Raw genomic sequence first — 19,101 nt, forward strand, 5'->3', positions numbered from 1 at the left:
ACAAAAATTCGTATATGCGTCCAATAGACCATAATTTTTTGGTCGTTTTATTTATGCATTTATATGTATTAGTAGTTCTAGACTTAGGAGACATACATTTATAGCAGAAGAATGTTGCATCTAGGTTATGATCTGCTTGTCAAGATGTCGCATAGGCAACAAGCCTAGCGGTTGAGGTCGAGTTGTACTAGGTCAACGTTTTATTGGGTTCCAATGAAAAACAACAGTTCTGGTTTCTGTCAAGCTGGTTCACAAGCAACTCAGTATGAATTATTAGTAAACAAAATTGTCGCAACCTGTTTCATGGGCTAGCCTAAGGCCAGGTGATCAAACTTAAACAATACAAGACAGATGTAACGTCAATAACAAAACGAATGCACTCGTCCTGTGTTCAGTTTAACAACCTTTGTTAAGGGAACATGCGTCATAACAATAATTTAAACATCTATAGAATCATTGATTTGTCGAATGTAAACTGATAAATAACAGAACATAATTTTAAAGCAGCCTAATAAGACCTAGTTTTCATCCCCTTCATACGATCGATCAAACAGTGTCCAGATTTCACATCCGTCTTTATCATAAACCAAGCTGAGATCAGTCTTGTTATACATTCCGCAGTTCGAAGAATCGTCATAGGTAAATGTGACGCAATCGCGGTACGACCTACACGCGCTGTCGCACTCGGCGAGTGACGTCAGGTTATGCTTGATTTCTATTGGTGGAAATTCGTAGCCTTTGTCACGATATAGGAGACTGTAGTGACTGCACACAAACACGGGTGGGTATTGTAGCAATCCCTCAACAACTGCAAATTAAACAAAAAACATATTGTTAACTTTTACATTATACGTGTGTTAATAATATGTTTGAGGGTCAATTGTATTGGATTTTCATATTCATCTCATTAACTCATTTGGGATGCAACATATGTGCATGTAGAAAATGATAAATATTCTAACAAACCGCGTAGTCACTAATAAAAAATAAACGTATTTATCAATTTACTATAAAATATTACTCAATTTGATTTGTGTTTATGACAATATCAACGTTATCAACTTACGTGCACCATACACGGCATAAATTCTGACAATGAGGACTCCTTCCTGGGCCGCCTGACTATTGAGGCCCTGACCAAAATTCACGGGAATGCAGACGCTTGCTCCTGAGTCGTCATTTGGCCGCCACATTCGGATCATATTCTGACTAATTTGAATATCAATATCTATAATATGATTCCAGTTCGGATAGAAAAAGGCACGCATAAAATCTTGTTAAGAGGCTTGTCGAGTTACTGGCCACGGAGGGTTCCCTACGGTCGGATTTTTCGATTTAAACCGGAACACATGACTAATCCTTTCGCTTGCATAGCTTAAATTAGTCATTTGTATACACATTCACAGAAAATATTCATTGTAATAATGTTATTTTCATAAACCATACAGTAAAAACAAAATAAGAAATTGGGCTATGATCAGCGTGACTCAGCTGGCATGAGGCGGGCGTGCGGTAGCCAATGGTATTTACAGCACAGGTTTCCAAGAACATACGTGTTGTAAGATAAACATTTCCGATGTAATATCATATTAAAATAATCATTGATTAAGAAAAAAAGGTTTTTATTGACCGTAATATTTAACCATACATACAGTCTGAAATGCTTATATGAGCGATAGAATTGTTCTACAGTCCTACTTTTAAAAGGATGAAACTTAAGGACATTTCACGTTCAAGATAATTTGCTCAAATTGTTAAGAATGACGTCAATGTGCTGATGTCATACCTGTATGCCACAATTAGGCCGCCATACGCACAGGGCAAGCCGGGGTTTAGGGTGTTGGTCATTGCACTTCCAACCACGTCAAACAGGTAACCTCTGTTCGGGTTGTCATTGACCTTTACCTGCCATACGATTATAAAAAAAAACTACACAAGTTATTTATCAAATGGAACTATTGCATAAATTACACCACAATCAATTGCAGCATCTGGAATGAAATACGACAGAATGGCTGTCACGTTCAAAGGAACACCTATCACACATGGTTCTGACCACAGGCGGCAGTTGCGTTTACATGACCCACCATATGGCCACACACCATCCTTAAAAAATTAGTCGTTTTTTTTTCAAGACCAAAATCATTTGGAACATGATCATCTATCAGAAACCCCTAACTTTAAACAAAACATTCCAAGAAAAAAAATCCCCAATAAATACTAATATTCTTATTAAAGCTGCACTCTCACAGATTTACCGTTTTGACAACTTCTTACTCTTTTGTCTTGGAATGAGCAAATATTTGCGTAAATATCTGCAAACCAATGATATAAGACTGCTGACAAAAGATCAGAACGCAGATTTTCATATTTCTGTTTGAAAATTAATGTTTCATGGCTTAAACCGTTACTAACGGGTTAAGTCATGGCTTAAACCGTTACTAACGGTTTAAGAAATACCATAAAACATCAATTTTTGAACTTAAATATAAAAATCTGCGGTCTAATTTTTTGTCAGCAGTCTTATATAACTGGTTTCCATGGATGTTCGCAAAAATTGGCTCGTTCCAAGACAAAAAAATAAAAAAAAGTTGTCAAAAAGTTCAATCTGTGAGAGTGCAGCTTTTAAGGTTGACATGTTGAGACCCTAGTACGAATGGTGGTGCTTTCTTAAAGCTCGTAACTAACTTATTTTAAACCAATTGTCTCTAAACAACTTGCATTCTCTCAGAATATAATAAGTTTCAGAAAATGTACAACTTCGATACATTTCCATCAACAAAATGGATATTTTAAGATCCAAACTCCGAAAAACCCTCTGGTTGGTTTAGTTTGACGAAACGAGAGAATATTTGTAGATTCCGATGTTGATTAGGAATTGTCTACCTAGGGTGTGGCCATAACGTGGGTTATGTCAACGCAACTGCCGCCTGTGGTCCTGACTCCAAACACAAAGAAAAGGAAAACACTAATGCAGCCAACGAACCCGTAGCACGATTAAAATACGTCGTCGTAAACGTCGTTTAACAAAAAAAGCACCGCTCACCAGTAGTTGTATGTACATGTCGTCAAGGAACGGAGTTCCGGGCGGAAGTGGTACCTCCAGTTGCTCCTCGGGAATCCCTGGACCAAAATCAACCTGCCGCAGAACCAAGCAATATGCAAATGTTTAGAAGACCGCACGTCACTAAGTACGTCTATACGCTACAAGATACCCCTCATTCCATGTTGATGATTGAATACAATGGGTGCATGTACCGTTAGCAAATAAGAAAACTTCTAAAAAATACAAAATCATTGACCCGCACCGCAATGCTACTAAACAGTTTCAATCACCCACCTGTGCACTGTAAGACAATGGAGCGTTAACGTCGCACCAGACGGCGACGTCTACCACCCCGGTCGTCATCTCACCCATTTCTCGACCCCATCCGTCAGTTGCCGTGAACAGACGTCCAACTAGGATATCAAGATATATGTCACGTCCAACTAGGATATCAAGATATATGTCACGTCCAACTAGGATATCAAGATATATGTAATAGCGTATATATTTTAGGTACAGTTTTACTAAATAAACTGATTTTTTTATTGTAAAAACGTCGGAAGATTCTAATGCAATACTGGTATCCGAATACGGAATCCGGATATGCTGATACTCGTTCAAGTCCTATTTTTAGCCAACTGTGATGATATTTGTTAATATTTTTGCGCGTTATAGTTAGGTATAATAGGCTATAAATAAGTTTTATTTACAACAAACATTTAATTTGTGCAGGTTAATACCAAAGGTGTCTATAGACTTCGGTGTCATTTAATACAATCTGGCATTCATCCCACAAATTATGAAGCATTGCCAGGACCATATCTATGGAAAACTACACTTACTTCTTTTGAAAACAACCAGAAACCCTCTCTCAAGTGATTTATTCTACATTTATGATGAGAACTGATACGTTAAGTTGGTAAACCCTAATTCATGTAGGTGAATTTCATGTTGGTTGTTAAAAACTGTTTCGCTACCGCGGATCATTCATTTTTATCATTGTAACATATACTTACACTTCTGTCTTGAGGACGTCCATAACCGGATTGTGGCGTCGTTGTAGCCGAACTTTAGACCGCCCGTCTTCCACCAATTCCCCTCCACTCCAAAATTGATCACCGACGAACCTGAATGGTGAAATTAATAATTGCTTTCCGCGTGTTTGTTTTTCCACTTTGAAAGGATTTATTATCAATCTATAATTATAATATAATGACTTATTCGACAGCGAAGCATATCAGTCTTGCATGTACATTTTGGATATGGAGTTAGACAAATTCAGATGGTTATTAATTGTGAATATAATTATCACAACGCCATCTTTTACAATGTTGGCTTTATTTTTTAATATACATATATAAGTTGTTGATTTACGCCTTATATAGTCCTTATACCGTTTATCATAACACATACAAACTACATGTAAATGGAGGAAGGCATAATATATTATATCAGTTGCTGAAATCAACACACTCAGAAATCACCGTCCTTCAATACTTTTATTCCTTTGACTTCTTCATATATTCTATTTAATACTGGTCTTTTTGTTGCTTCACCCGGAGGAAAGGTTTAACTGTTTTCGTAATACTTTTAGATTATTTATTTTCTTGCTTCTGCTGTTTTAAAGCTGCACTCTCACAGATTTACTGTTTTGACAACTTTTTTTTTTTTTTGTCTTGGAATTAGATTTTTTTGCGTAAATATCTGCAAACCAATGATGAAAGACAGCTGACAAAAGATTAGATCGCAGATTTTCATATTTCCATTCCAAATTTAATGTTTTATGGCTTAAACCGTTACTAACGGGTTAAGAAAAATGCATTAAACATCATTTTTGGGACGAAAATATGAAAAGCTGCGATCTGATCTTTTGTCAGCAGTCTTTTATCACTGGTTTGCAGATACTTACGCAAAAAATTGCTCGTTCCAAGATAAAAAATAAAAAAAAGTTGTCAAAACGTTTAAACTGTGAGAGGGCAGCTTTAAACTACATACATCTACATTCGAAAACATATAAGACTTACTTACATAGTTAGAATTAACTGTGTAAGTAAGTCATTAGTTTCACCCATTTTAAATTGTGGGTAATAACAGAACAGAACAGAGTACACAGTTTATTAAGCCGTATACAATAGAACAATGTTTAAATACGTACATATATGTATGTATAAGTACATTCCTGTCCATTGTCTAAAATTCATAATTTATATAAATAAAAGCAATGTTCTAAGGCTACTAACATTAAATAACACAATTATTATAATGGTTTTATTAACGGGTCAGGCGGGGAAGTAAACATAACGTTGTTACATTAAGTTGCATTAATTGAATTACCTATCCAAAACAAAAACAAATATTCCCACGATAAAGCCAGTAATGTTATTGAATACAGATATACTATTACAGAGTTAACGTGTGATATTTTTAATAGCGGAATATAACATCAATAACTAAATTTGAAATGATATACATCTCCTTTGTCATTATCATTACAACATGAACACTAAATTTCATTACAAGAAATATTACTAATTTATAAGTTGTGCATATCGTCCTGTTTGTAATCTCAATGTGTGAAAAGAACCCCTCAGTTTAACAATTTACATTTGTAAGATCTTCCGACCTAAATAACGTTTATATTCAAAAGTTGTTTAAAATCTATATACCTACCCAAAACATAACTATGTTTTCCATACCAGTTATAGTCTAGTTAAATGTATCTATTATTTTTCACTTAACTTCGCTTATAAATGCATTAACATGTTCATATAGTATTCATTACACAATTGGGGATATAAAATACAATAATCACTTAACAGCTTCTTTAACATTATTAACCCAGTTAACCTTTATAACAGTCATAAAAGACCTGGTTACATAGATTCTTACATGTATACCCGCTAAAAAAAGGGATGCGATAACAGGCAGTGGATCGAAGCATTCGATACGAACGAAGCGACTTCAGCAGTGACAATTGAACTTTTGCAAAGGATAGTTGCTGGCATATTACATATGTAGCAAATGTCCTTTCAATAGTTCAATTGTCACTGCTGAAGTCGCTTTGTTTGCATCAAATGCTTGGAACCACTTGAAATGGGAACTGATAATGACCAAAAGCATGTTTAAATATCGATATTTCAAAACAAATATATGTTTACATTGTGTCCTGTGCGCCAAATAAACCGATGTAATGCGTTTGAAACTTGATAATTATTTCTCATTAAATGCCTAGTTGCATTGATATGGAAAAAATAAGTCCGTTATTTTTCCTGTATGCGGTCTACATGATCAAACTCAATTGTGCTACTGTAATTTTGTTTTAATTAAGCTCGCTTGTGATTATATTCCATAAATTCAAAATGTGAACGATATGTAATACATTAAACACCTAATATATACAGTTAAAACCCAATGAAATATGTCAATCTCCTGGAAGTTTCCTATGACATAACATGGTTTTGTGTTGCTTTTCACAAGCATTTCTTGTTATTTTGGGCAAAAATATAAGTAGCCATCGCCCCAAAATCAAAACACCTATTTTAAAAAAATAGGTGAGGTAAATCCATTGAACGACACAGGAATTTTATGTGATCTTACACAAGTTCCTATTTTGAAAATATTTTTCACCGTTCGGTCATACGATTTGGAGAAAGGGAGCACATTTTGAGCTAGAACCATTTGAAAACCATGCAGTTATATGTGGTGAAACAAGTTTTACTTCCGATATGGAGTTCAATGAAGAAAACATACCTTATTCATATTCATTAAATGTCGTACTGTGTCTGAAATTGCGTTTCAAAGGCTGTAAAGGCAATCATTGACCACTTTGCACATTGCTTTCGTTGAGTTAGAAGGTGTTTGCCGTAATATCGAACACAGGAGTAAAATAACATTCCTGATCAAACTCAACTGCGTACGTGACACATAAGGTCAAACCGTAAATTTGTTATCGTACATGACTTAATGGTAGCAATGAATAACTTTATTACATAAATATTTTATAGTTTTCTGCCGTATGGAAGTTTTTTTTTGTAGTCACTTCTAAGCTTAATTCATATATAGTTATATGTTCATTTATGGAAACTACTGTACACTATTCTACAGTTCATGAATGATCAATCCGTCCTTCCTTTTCATGATAATGGCCTATTCAACTTATCATCCGTCCAGCAAAATGTATAAATATATACTACATGTATGTATGGTATACAATTGTCTTTGTCCGTCCGTCCGATCGTCCGTTCGATCACCCACCCATGCGTCTGTACATCCGTAAATGCCACAGCTATATTATGTCGTCATTGTTGGATAAAACTGCATTGTTGGGTGAAAACAATTTGATTGTGGGGTTAAAACAGAATGTACGTTTCATAAGAGCGTCTATCCTAACACAGTTTGTCCGTTCATCCATCGGATTCATGCATCCATCCGCCCATCTGTTCATCAATCAAAAAAGTACGTTTCAGTCAGTTTCTCCATTCCTCATTTAAATGACTTGAATATCTTATAAATGCTTTTTAAAACAATATGCATCGTCTGCAAACTTTATAGGCTATTCAGTCAGCAATTACCACCTGTCATCAACTGCACAGTGGAGCGAAGTAGGCATGTGCTCTATGAAATCTTTGAAAACCTTGTACTCCTAGGAAAGCAAAGCAATGCTGTTAGAGGACATGCTCAGGAAAGAATTAATCGTATAGCAACTTTGCATATCTGAATACAATGAATGAAGAATATGTGGCAGATCACCTTGCAAATGCCCAATCAAACGCTAAGTACACATCGCCGGATATTCAAAACAAACTTTTGGTTATCTTCGCTGATCAGGTTGTCAGCACAATCATATATCTAACTGTAAACTGTCCGGTTTCTTCTTTATTGTGGCTGATGAGGCAATTGACTGTTCAGCAAACAAACAACTTTCTGTGTGCATGCGTTTTGTTTCAGAATTAAAACAGAAGCATGCCGTTCGTAAACAGGTTAGGGTTTGCAACTTGTAAGTCTAAATAAGGGAGTATACTTGGCACATGGCATTCTCAAATATCTGCTAGGCACTGGTTTCGATATTAAGATTCTGGGCCAGTGTTATGATGGCGCAGGAAACATGGCGGGCAAGTACAATGGTGATCAGGAACTTATCCGTGCAAAAGTACCACTCACTAACTATACCCATTGTAAGAGACATTGCCTAAAATTGATATTGGTCCACAGCTCCAAACTTCCATGGGTCAGCACCATGAACTCTACAGTACAGGATATCGCCTTTGCATTTGACTATTCTGTAAAACGTCTCACACCATTTGCAGATGAACTGTCAGAAGACGTAAAGAAAGAAGAAACCATGCAAGCGGTGGAAGGTCGGGAAAAGTTGAAGACATTGTGTGAAACTAAGTTGATGAGCAGGGCAGATGCGCTTCACACAGTAAAGAATGCTTGCCGCATTGTCGTCTATACGCTCGAGAATCTTCAAGAAAATGGTGACGTCAAAGCCGGCGATCACCTCAACGCTAAACAGCAGTTCCAGTTTATTGTGACTCTGGTAGCAACAGAGCATATCTTGAACCCAGCAGTACTTCAATAATATTTTATATACTCATAACTGCATGCGACTTAAGTTAATATGAAATAATATAACGTTTTTTAAGGTAAAACACACAACAAAAACATAAATGAATAAAAACTTAATGATATTGATAATTTATCTCAGCAAACAACGTAACGTGTTGCATCAGACTGATTTCATATAAAATAATTTAATATTAAAAGTAACTCATCGGTTAAAAGTGTATGTCTGTTTTTCTTTTCATTTTTATCCAGTGCAGTTGTGCATACACATAGTATTTACATATCTCATATACAATTAGGTTGACATGGATCTGTTGGAGGCAATCGAACAAAAGAAAGTAGTCATGCGGGTATAAAGAGCTGAGAGGGATGACGCCCTTGTATGGGATGCCCTTTAGCAGGAAGCTGTGACATTAGCTGACGAGTTCCAGGTACATGTGTAAACAAATTAATTGTATTTGTATTTGAATTTTGATTTTCTGTGGTTGCCGGTAAATATATTAATTGATCCACTGGTGGATTGAAAATGTCCAACTCAACGGAACAAAAAAGACAACACATTTTTTCAACATTTCGAAATGCATCGTGTTTTAAGCCAGACCGCAGACCGATAATTAAAAATACAAAAACAGTTTAATTGTGATAGCTGCTTGGATATCTGTATATGAATGAGATTAATATCCAAATATACGCAGCAAAATTAAGTATTTTACATTCCTTTACAGAATGCACTAAAAGCTTTAATCGATTCAGCAATTAACAAAATTAATGTCGATTCAATGTTTATTTTTTGTTTTACCTAGATTGACCCATTAGTGACACGGCAAGCAGCCATGCAGAGAAATAGGGCGAACTATAAGTACAATACCCTAGCTAGTCGGTTTTGAAAGGTTGTCTTCTTCTACGTTTTTGTTGACCACCTGCTTCAAGAAATAAATACACTCGAACCCCGTTGGTTCGAACTTCCAGGGACCGAAGAAAATACATCGAGTCTCCGTAAATTCGAGTCATGAGGGAATGCTAAAATTCAGTATAAAGAAATCGGTCCTTTACAACCAGATCGCCAACGAGGGTTTCGAGCCAAACGGCTTCGAGTCAATGGGTTTCGACTGTACTCGTATTCAGAAGAATGAAGAGCGCTATTAGGTTCAGTGCTTAATTCAGACCAAATCTGAACGTCTGCAGCAGGCCAATGTGGACAGGCCTATGAACCAGACCTGCCCAAGACTCGGCACATGTTCGGCGACAGAGCAAGGAGGTGGAGTCCGCGATGGCAGCTGCAGGATACACAGGCAAGAGGCTGTCCTCACCTGGTGTCCTCCGTATTCATCGAGATATTGAGATGAACATAAATAATATCATAAACACATTTGCTTAAACAGTCAAACGCAGGATTTTGGATTTTATTTCAAGATCTTCAATATATCATCGTGAACAAAACCACCTATACAAACTTATTTAATCATTAAATATACACTTTATATTTAGTTCTACCAAAACTTTGTATCTCAGTTCTGTTATTGTACAAAGTAAGACAACAAAATATACCATGAAGTGCATTATAAAGAGAATTTTGATGACTAGAAAGGGTTCTGATAGACACAAAAAAGCACCATTTTGGATTTAGAGTAAAAAATAAACGCGGAGGAGGTCCCCCAGACCCTCCTAAGTGGACTTTATAGGCCACGCTGCGTCCCTCTAGGTGATATATCTTTGAACTTAGTGAAACCCTATGTTTCACGTGCATATTTTGATATTAAAACAACAAAGGCAACGAGCAATTGACAGTATATTGCAGGATTTATCTTATATTCGTTATATCTCTAGTTCAATGTATTTATACTAATAGCCTCAGACTGATATACTTTTCTAACCAAATGTTCATGGTTCAAAGCAGAACCAGTATTGTGCCTAAATAGTTAAAATCATCGATTTTTCAGGTATTATGAATAAGTCTCAATATTCAAGTGATGTTTTTGCCCCATTTACGTTAACCCCATTATTTTATTCTTTGATCTATTAGCCTTTTATGCCCAACATAAAAAAGCTTGCTTTATGACAAGGATATATTGTTGACACAGGCAAATGTTTGGAAGTGTTAAGCTATCCAATGTACAAAAACGCTATTTGTTTAAAAGTGCTACTGGCGACATTTAAATGTTGATGCCCGGTGACCACGATTTGGCATCAATCCAAAGGGCATTAATTGATATGTTAATTGATAAATGAAAATGAAAAGAAAGGCAAAATGCTTTTATAGATAAAGTTATTTCAGTCTTTTTTTTACTTCAGCTGAAAGCGAGAGTGGCAAGGCCTATTTTGCAAGAGTTCACAACCAAATAGTATTTCCGGTTTAATGTTAACCTCTCAAGTCTTAAAACTTGTAAAGAAATAATATGGGATAAAAAAAAGCATCCAAAGTTCACATAATTGTGCATAGGGCGCTTTAAAGGGACTCGTTCATGGGTTTTAAAAATGCGCTTTTTACGGATTTTTAGAAAATACAATGTAGAGTGTGGCCATTTTGCCATGCGTTACTAACGCGATTCAACAAAATGGCTGTAACGTGATTAGTTAATTCAACTTAATTGACATTATCACATGGTTCTAACACTGTTATGAAACAATTCCATCCATGTTAAGGCACAAAAGCTCTGATCTATCTGGAAATGTTGCAGCTTTTTTTATTGACTCCAAAGATTTTATATCGCCATATCTTGCCCATATTTTTAACTATATTTTTGATAGAGGGGTATACCCCGATGCATGTACTAAAGGTGTTATTGTTCCAATTTATAAAAAAAATGATAAAATAATCCCTCTAACTATCGTGGCATAACACTTGTAAATATTATAGCTAAAATATTCTCTTTAACGTTACGCAATCGTATAAATAAGTGGTGCGAAAGTGAAAATAAATTTGATGATGCTCAATTTGGATTTAGAGACAATCGTAGTACCGTTGATTGTATTTTTATTCTTCATACTGTTATACAAAATGTATTGGCAAACAAAATGAAACTATATTGTGCCTTTATTGACTACGAAAAGGCATTTGACATTGTCATTCACGATGCTCTGTGGATAAAATTAGTCCAATCTGGTATAAGCAGCAAAATGTTAAATATCCTAAAATCAATATACCGAAATGTGAAATCTTGTGTGAAAGATATTAACAACATGTCATATTCAACTTTCTTTGATGTATCCTTAGGGGTGAAACAAGGAGAGTCCCTTTCCCCACTGTTATTTATTCTTTTTATCAACGATATTCGAGAGGGTTTAGATTTAGACAACCTCACTCGTAACGATATTGATAGGTTGTCATTATATATGTTATTATTTGCTGACGATATTGCCTTATTTACTACCGATCCTCGTAGCCTCCAATTACAACTTAATTGTATAAACAATTATTCACGTAAATGGGGATTAAAAATTAATGTTCATAAAACAAAGGTATGCATTTTTCAAAAGAAAAAGACAAGGGCCAATTTTTTATGGTCATTAAACAGCCAGAACATAGAAATAGTTGACCGTTTTACATATCTGGGTATTAAATTTAACTACAATGGTACTTTCAATGATGCTGTTAAAATGCTTAATGAACAAGCCTTAAAGGCATATAATAATGTTTTATCTATATTTAGCAGAGTGAAGCTAGATGTTAAGAAGAAATTATTACTATTTGATTCTTTAGTTGTGCCTATTATCACGTATGGTTGTGAAGTCTGGGGAATCTATAGTTTTACTGAGGTTGACAGCTACATCTTAAGTTCTGTAAACACATTTTGGGTGTCCGACAACAGACCTCTAACGCGGCTGTTCTGGGTGAGCTTGGCCGTTTCCCACTATCTGTTTTATGTAAAGAGAGAGCTCTTAAATTCTGGTGTAAGGTTATGAATTCCCCAAACTCTATTATAAGATCTGTGTATGATACCAATGTTAGAGACATTGTATCCGTAAATATGAATACTAAACTAAGTTGGGTTAAAGCTATTGAACGTCTACTTAATGAACTTGGGTTTAATTATATTTTCTTAAATTTTAACTACGAAAGAAATTATTTCCCATTGCTCAAACAAAGGCTACGTGATCAGTATGTTCAAACATGGTTCGATATTGTGAAAAATATATCGATACCATCGACAAAGAAAATCATCGAATCGCTTTATCCAGATTCAGACAGAGTGCCCATTCCTTAGAGATTGAAACTGGAAGACACAATAACATTATTAGAGAAGATAGAAAATGTAAACTATGTATTACCAATATGGTTGAATCAGAATATCACTTTTTTGTATTTGTCATTTATATATGGACCTTAGAAACAAATATAACATAAACAGATCGTTTAACACTATTGAAAAATTTGCATTTACCTTATCTAGTAATAATTCAAGGACTATCAGGAACCTAGCGAAATTTGTTTTCTTTGCCATGTCCAAACGAAACGATGTACTTGCTGCCGGTGTCTCTTGATTTGTTTAGATGTTACATACAGTAGCATTTTGATTGTATTAATATATGTATGTATCTTATATGTGTGAATGTGAGCATGTGTGAGTAACCATGTGTAGCCTAAAATTATAGTTATCAAATACTTATATGTTTGTATGTTGATAATTTTCTCACTTCTTTTTTTTTGTGGCCATCTATGTGATATTTGATGTTAATTTTGGCCAAAAACATGTATTTGCTGATATTGCCAATAAACTGAAACTGAAACTGAAACTGTTATCTTCTTGACTGACTTGGTCCCCATAAAGTTACTATATTAGGCCTTACTATCTGTATTAAAGAAGGGTCCTGCGCTGGGGAATTGTTAGTTCAACCAAGGCATAAAAATACTCCGAAATGTGTTCCACTCGGGTATATTCTAGTCGGATCACCGACGGTCTTCGCGCTCATGAAAATGAACTGGTTAAATTTCACTGTAAGTTCCTGTTACCCCCCCCCCCCTTACGATTTACCGAAATGGTGACAAGAACTTTGAACTGGCGAATGTCCTCAAAGTGAAAGCACGAATAAACAAACATATTAACACCAAAAATACCAGCATTTGTGTTGCATCAATGTCTGACTGAACAACTATTACGTTTATTTTACGAACCAATAACTTGTTATCTAAGGGCACCGACCGAAGGGAGAGTATCAGTCGTGTTGAATTGTGGGACATAGTGTACCCCTGGTGTATCATCGTGCAACAGTACTCAACATCCCTGCCATAACACAGTTGAGACTACCTTGTGCGTCCGTATACCACTGTGGAGCCCTGGCCTGGGAAAGTCGAGCTCGTACGCGTACCAAAGACGGGTACCGCTCAAGACCGTGCTCCAGCTCCTGGTAGGTGTCATTTTCTATCAAATAAAATAAAAATGAAATAACTTGTTGTCAAACAAACGCACTAAACCACTTGGAAATATTTAAATACAAACCATGTACAGTTAAACTTGTATTAAGAGGTCACCTTTCGGAAAAGGTCAAAGTGGCTGCTTAAGACAGGTGGCCACTTAATCCAGCTTGAAAATTTCCACTACTTAAGCTTTGATTAAACTTTAAACAGAGGTCGATCACTAAAACCTTGAATACTACATTTTATTTATGAGAAAAACACAGTCCATAAGTTTTATAGCTATGCAACATAACTGAACATTGCTTTGCGATAAAGCGCTGAGTACTTCCTTAACACAATATTTCGTAATAAAATGTCGGTAATAGTGGCTATAATATGACAAGCGGACAACACAAGTTAAAACTGATGTCAATTGACCTGAAAAAGAGAATTCATTTTTAGTTTTATTCGGAAAACTTGCATACAACGAGGCAACCTACCGTTAACGACAAGATCGACAACCGAATGTATTTAAGAACGGACATATTTAAGTTGAAATGATGAGTTTGTGAGCGGCAAGAATTTAATGAGAGGGGAAGATGGGCGATAAAATAATGAGGTGTAAGTTCGGCCTCTAGCCAGCCGCGCGCGTTTAAAAATAATGTAAGTAATACTTACGGTTTTGTGATGAAGATCTCATGAGGATGTCGGAGGCGTTGTAGCAAGGTACAGGAAGCGCGCCCTCCAGCCAACACCGCACCCGGATCTGGACGGCATGTGACGACTGGGTATTTGGACCGGTCCAGTACGGCGCCTCGCCTGGGTATTAATTGTAAATTATTGACAAATGACACAACAGCTTTTTAGACTTATAATAAAAAAAGTACTGTACTAATCATATTAATTTTAGAGATACAACTGTACACAAGTCCTCACTTTTATATGTGCGAAATAAGTTGTTTTGTACTCAAACCAGTTGACTTATACATCTGGATAAAACGTACCCGTGTAAATCGCACTGCCCCCAACGGGATATCTGTGGTTATGAGCTTTGGGAGCTATCACCAAAACGTCGACGTCGTTATACACGTACACGACGCCACCGTAAGGCTCGTTATTGTCGTCATCTCTCTCACCGTTGCCTAGGATATAGGTACAATTATTGTGTTTTCGTGACCTATGATCGGTCGGTAATTAGCAATAAATCAATTAACAATGAGTAATTAATAAATGAATTAGTATATACGAAACACACAACTGACCGTAGCCTCTGAAGATGAACCCGTCATTAGGAGCATCAAGTGACTTCACCTGGACGTCAACAATGCTAGGTACGGCTCCTAGGGCGTGGTTAACTGTTCTGTAGGACCTGGTTCTATCTTGGGAGATCAGTGGCAGCCAGCCGCTGTCGAAACTTGGGTATCCTAGTCCGCTGATAAGCGGAGCTGAAATGTGTGGGAAAAAATAATGCATCGCTCTTTTCATGTGTAGTAAATATGTAGTACTGGTGAAATATTTAAAAAAAATTAGTGTGTACAATTTGACCACATGGAGGGTCAGTGGCAGGCAGCCGCTTTAAAAACAAGGGGCGACAGTGTGGCAGTATAAAATATTGACTTAAGTGGTTTGCTAGTAATACTAAATTCCACATTTGGCGGTCAGAGGTCTAGTTCCTAACAAAGCCACTCGCGACCGCGGGCCTTAAACAAATAAGACAGTTTTGCTTAAAGATGGTGAACAAAGTTTTCTTTTGGATAAACTTATAAAAAATATTAACCGAAACTAATGCATATAAATGTAACCCTTTCATATAAATTAAGATATGCGTGTAAAAGGCGTGTTTCGTTTGTGTTCAGTACCAGGCCCCGTCTTGGGTGGTCAAAGTTGAGACGCGTGCAAAGCGTGTTCAGTTATGTTCATGACTTGACCTTAGCTGGGGTGGTTATAAGTAAAGCGTATGTAGAGAGTATTCGGCCTTTTCGTTTATGGTTTGGCCCCGCCTGTGGTGGTTAGTAGTTAAGCGTATGTAGAGAGTATTTGGTCTGTGTTTAGGGTTTGGCCCCGCCTGTGGTGGTTAGTAGTAAAGCGTATGTAGACAGTATTTGGTCTGTGTTTAGGGTTTGGCCCCGCCTGTGGTGGTTAGTAGTAAAGCGTATGTAGAGAGTATTTGGTCTGTGTTTAGGGTTTGTCCCCGCCTGGGTGGTTAGTAGTTAAGCGTCTGTAGAGAGTATTTGGTCTGTGTTTAGCGTTTGGCCCCGCCTGTGGTGGTTAGTAGTAAAGCGTCTGTAGAGAGTATTTGGTCTGTGTTTAGGGTTTGTCCCCGCCTGGGTGGTTGGTAGTAAAGCGTCTGTAGAGAGTATTTGGTCTGTGTTTAGGGTTTGGCCCCGCCTGTGGTGGTTAGTAGTAAAGCGTATGTAGAGAGTATTTGGTCTGTGTTTAGGGTTTGTCCCCGCCTGTGGTGGTTAGTAGTAAAGCGTCTGTAGAGAGTATTTGGTCTGTGTTTAGGGTTTGTCCCCGCCTGGGTGGTTAGTTGTAAAGCGTATGTTGAGAGTATTTGGTCTGTGTTTAGGACTTGGCCCCGCCTGTGGGGGTTAATAGTGAAGCGTATGCAGAGAGTATTTAGTCTGTGTTTAGGGTTTGTCCCCGACTGTGGTGGTTAGTAGTGAAGCGTCTGTAGAGATTATTTGGTCTGTGTTTAGGGTTTGTCCCCGACTATGGTGGTTAGTAGTAAAGCGTATGTAGAGCGTGTTTGGTCTGTGTTTAGGGTTTGTCCCCGCCTGTGGTGGTTAGTAGTGAAGGGATTGTAGAGAGTATTTGGTCTGTGTTTAGGACTTGGCCCCGCTTGTGGTGGTTAATAGTGAAGCGTATGTAGAGAGTATTTGGTCTGTGTTTAGGGTTTGTCCCCGCCTGGGTGGTTAGTAGTAAAGCGTATGTAGACAGTATTTGGTCTGTGTTTAGGGTTTGTCCCCGACTGTGGTGGTTAGTAGTGAAGCGAATGTAGAGAGTATTTGATCTGTGTTTAGGGTTTGGCCCCGCTGTGGTGGTTAGTAGTAAAGCGTATGTAGAAAGTGTTTGGTCTGTGTTTAGGACTTGGCCCCGCCTGTGGGGGTTAATAGTGAAGCGTATGCAGAGAGTATTTAGTCTGTGTTTAGGGTTTGTCCCCGACTGTGGTGGTTAGTAGTGAAGCGTCTGTAGAGATTATTTGGTCTGTGTTTAGGGTTTGTCCCCGACTGTGGTGGTTAGTAGTGAAGCGTATGTAGAGAGTATTTGGTCTGTGTTTAGGGTTTGTCCCCGCCTGTGGTGGTTAGTAGTGAAGGGATTGTAGAGAGTATTTGGTCTGTGTTTAGGACTTGGCCCCGCCTGTGGTGGTTAATAGTCAAGCGTATGTAGAGAGTATTTGGTCTGTGTTTAGGGTTTGTCCCCGCCTGGGTGGTTAGTAGTAAAGCGTATGTAGACAGTATTTGGTCTGTGTTTAGGGTTTGTCCCCGACTGTGGTGGTTAGTAGTGAAGCGAATGTAGAGAGTATTTGATCTGTGTTTAGGGTTTGGCCCCGCTGTGGTGGTTAGTAGTAAAGCGTATGTAGAAAGTGTTTGGTCTGTGTTTAGGGTTTGTCCCCGCCTGGGTGGTTATTAGTGAAGCGTATGTAGAGAGTATTTGGTCTGTGTTTAGGGTTTGGCCCCGCCTGTGGTGGTTAGTAGTAAAGCGTATGTAGAGAGTATTTGGTCTGTGTTTAGGGTTTGTCCCCGACTGTGGTGGTTAGTAGTGTAGCGTATGTAGAGAGTATTTGGTCTGTGTTAAGGGTTTGTTCCCGACTGTGGTGGTTAGTAGTGAAGCGTTTGTAGAGAGTGTTTAGTCTGTGTTTAGGACTTGGCCCCGCCTGGGGTGGTTAGTAGTAAAAACTATGTAGAGAGTATTTGGTCTGTGTTTAGGACTTGGCCCCGCCTGGGTGGTTAATAGTGAAGCGTATGTAGAGCGTGTTTGGTCTGTGTTTAGGGTTTGTCCCCGCCTGGGTGGTTAGTAGTAAATGTAGAGAGTATTTGGTCTGTGTTTAGGACTTGGCCCCGCCTGTGGTGGTTAATAGTGAAGCGTATGTAGAGAGTGTTTGGTCTGTGTTTAGGGTTTGCCCCGCCTGGGTGGTTAGTAGTAAAGCGTATGCAGAGAGTATTTGGCCTGTGTTTAGTGTTTGTCCCCGCCAGGGTGGTTAGTAGTAAAGCGTATGTAGACAGTATTTGGTCTGTGTTTAGGGTTTGGCCCCGCCTGTGGTGGTTGGTAGTAAATGTAGAGAGTATTTGGTCTGTGTTTAGGGTTTGTCCCCGCCTGGGTGGTTAGTAGTAAAGCGTATGTAGAGAGTATTTGGTCTGTGTTTAGGGTTTGTCCCCGCCTGGGTGGTTAGTAGTAAAGCGTATGTAGAGAGTATTTGGTCTGTGTTTAGGGTTTGTCCCCGCCTGTGGTGGTTAGTAGTAAATGTAGACAGTATTTGGTCTGTGTTTAGGGTTTGTCCCCGCCTGGGTGGTTAGTAGTAAAGCGTATGTAGAGAGTATTTGGTCTGTGTTTAGGGTTTGTCCACGACTGTGGTGGTTAGTAGTAAAGCGTCTGTAGAGAGTATTTGGTCCGTGTTTAGGGTTTGGCCCCGCCTGTGGTGGTTAATAGTTAATGTAGACAGTATTTGGTCTGTGTTTAGGGTTTGTCCCCGCCTGGGTGGTTAGTAGTAAATGTAGACAGTATTTGGTCTGTGTTTAGGGTTTGTCCCCGCCTGGGTGGTTAGTAGTAAATGTAGACAGTATTTGGTCTGTGTTTAGGGTTTTTCCCCGCCTGGGTGGTTAGTAGTAAAGCGTATGTAGAGAGTATTTGGTCTGTGTTTAGGGTTTGTCCCCGACTGTGGTGGTTAGTAGTGAAGCGTCTGTAGACAGTATTTGGTCTGTGTTTAGGGTTTGTCCCCGCCTGGGTGGTTAGTAGTAAAGCGTATGTAGAGAGTATTTGGTCTGTGTTTAGGGTTTGTCCCCGACTGTGGTGGTTAGTAGTAAAGCGTCTGTAGAGAGTATTTGGTCCGTGTTTAGGGTTTTTCCCACCTGGGTGGTTAGTAGTTAAGCGTATGTAGAGAGTATTTGGTCTGTGTTTAGTGTTTGGCCTCGCCTGTGGTGGTTAGTAGTGAAGC

General features: G+C 38.0%; 1 protein-coding gene across 1 annotated transcript; it reads right to left on the reverse strand.

The window, feature by feature from the left end:
* Positions 1–518: 518 nt before the first annotated feature.
* LOC128219434 (uncharacterized) lies at positions 519–15,419 on the reverse strand. The gene is made up of 10 exons (XM_052927243.1): positions 15,209–15,419; positions 14,951–15,088; positions 14,625–14,765; positions 13,858–13,971; positions 4,063–4,173; positions 3,341–3,459; positions 3,047–3,139; positions 1,787–1,905; positions 1,067–1,209; positions 519–808 (listed from the first exon to the last, which is right to left on the reverse strand). Exons 1-10 carry the CDS (start codon positions 15,417–15,419, stop codon positions 519–521), a joined length of 1,479 nt encoding a protein of 492 aa, XP_052783203.1.
* Positions 15,420–19,101: the final 3,682 nt, after the last annotated feature.

The sequence above is a fragment of the Mya arenaria genome, chromosome 15 (genome assembly GCF_026914265.1).
Source record: "Mya arenaria isolate MELC-2E11 chromosome 15, ASM2691426v1".
NCBI classification, from domain to species: Eukaryota; Metazoa; Mollusca; class Bivalvia; order Myida; family Myidae; genus Mya; species Mya arenaria.

Bases quoted from the DNA above. Each gene is read 5' to 3' on its own strand.
- LOC128219434 (XM_052927243.1), bottom strand. From the start codon at position 15,419: ATGCATTATTTTTTCCCACACATTTCAGCTCCGCTTATCAGCGGACTA. The intron at 15,089-15,208 runs GTCAGTTGTGTG...CCTATATCCTAG, and splicing joins GTTCATCTTCAGAGGCTACG to GCAACGGTGAGAGAGATGAC. The intron at 3,460-4,062 runs GTAAGTATATGT...TTGATATCCTAG, and splicing joins GACGTCCTCAAGACAGAAGT to TTGGACGTCTGTTCACGGCA.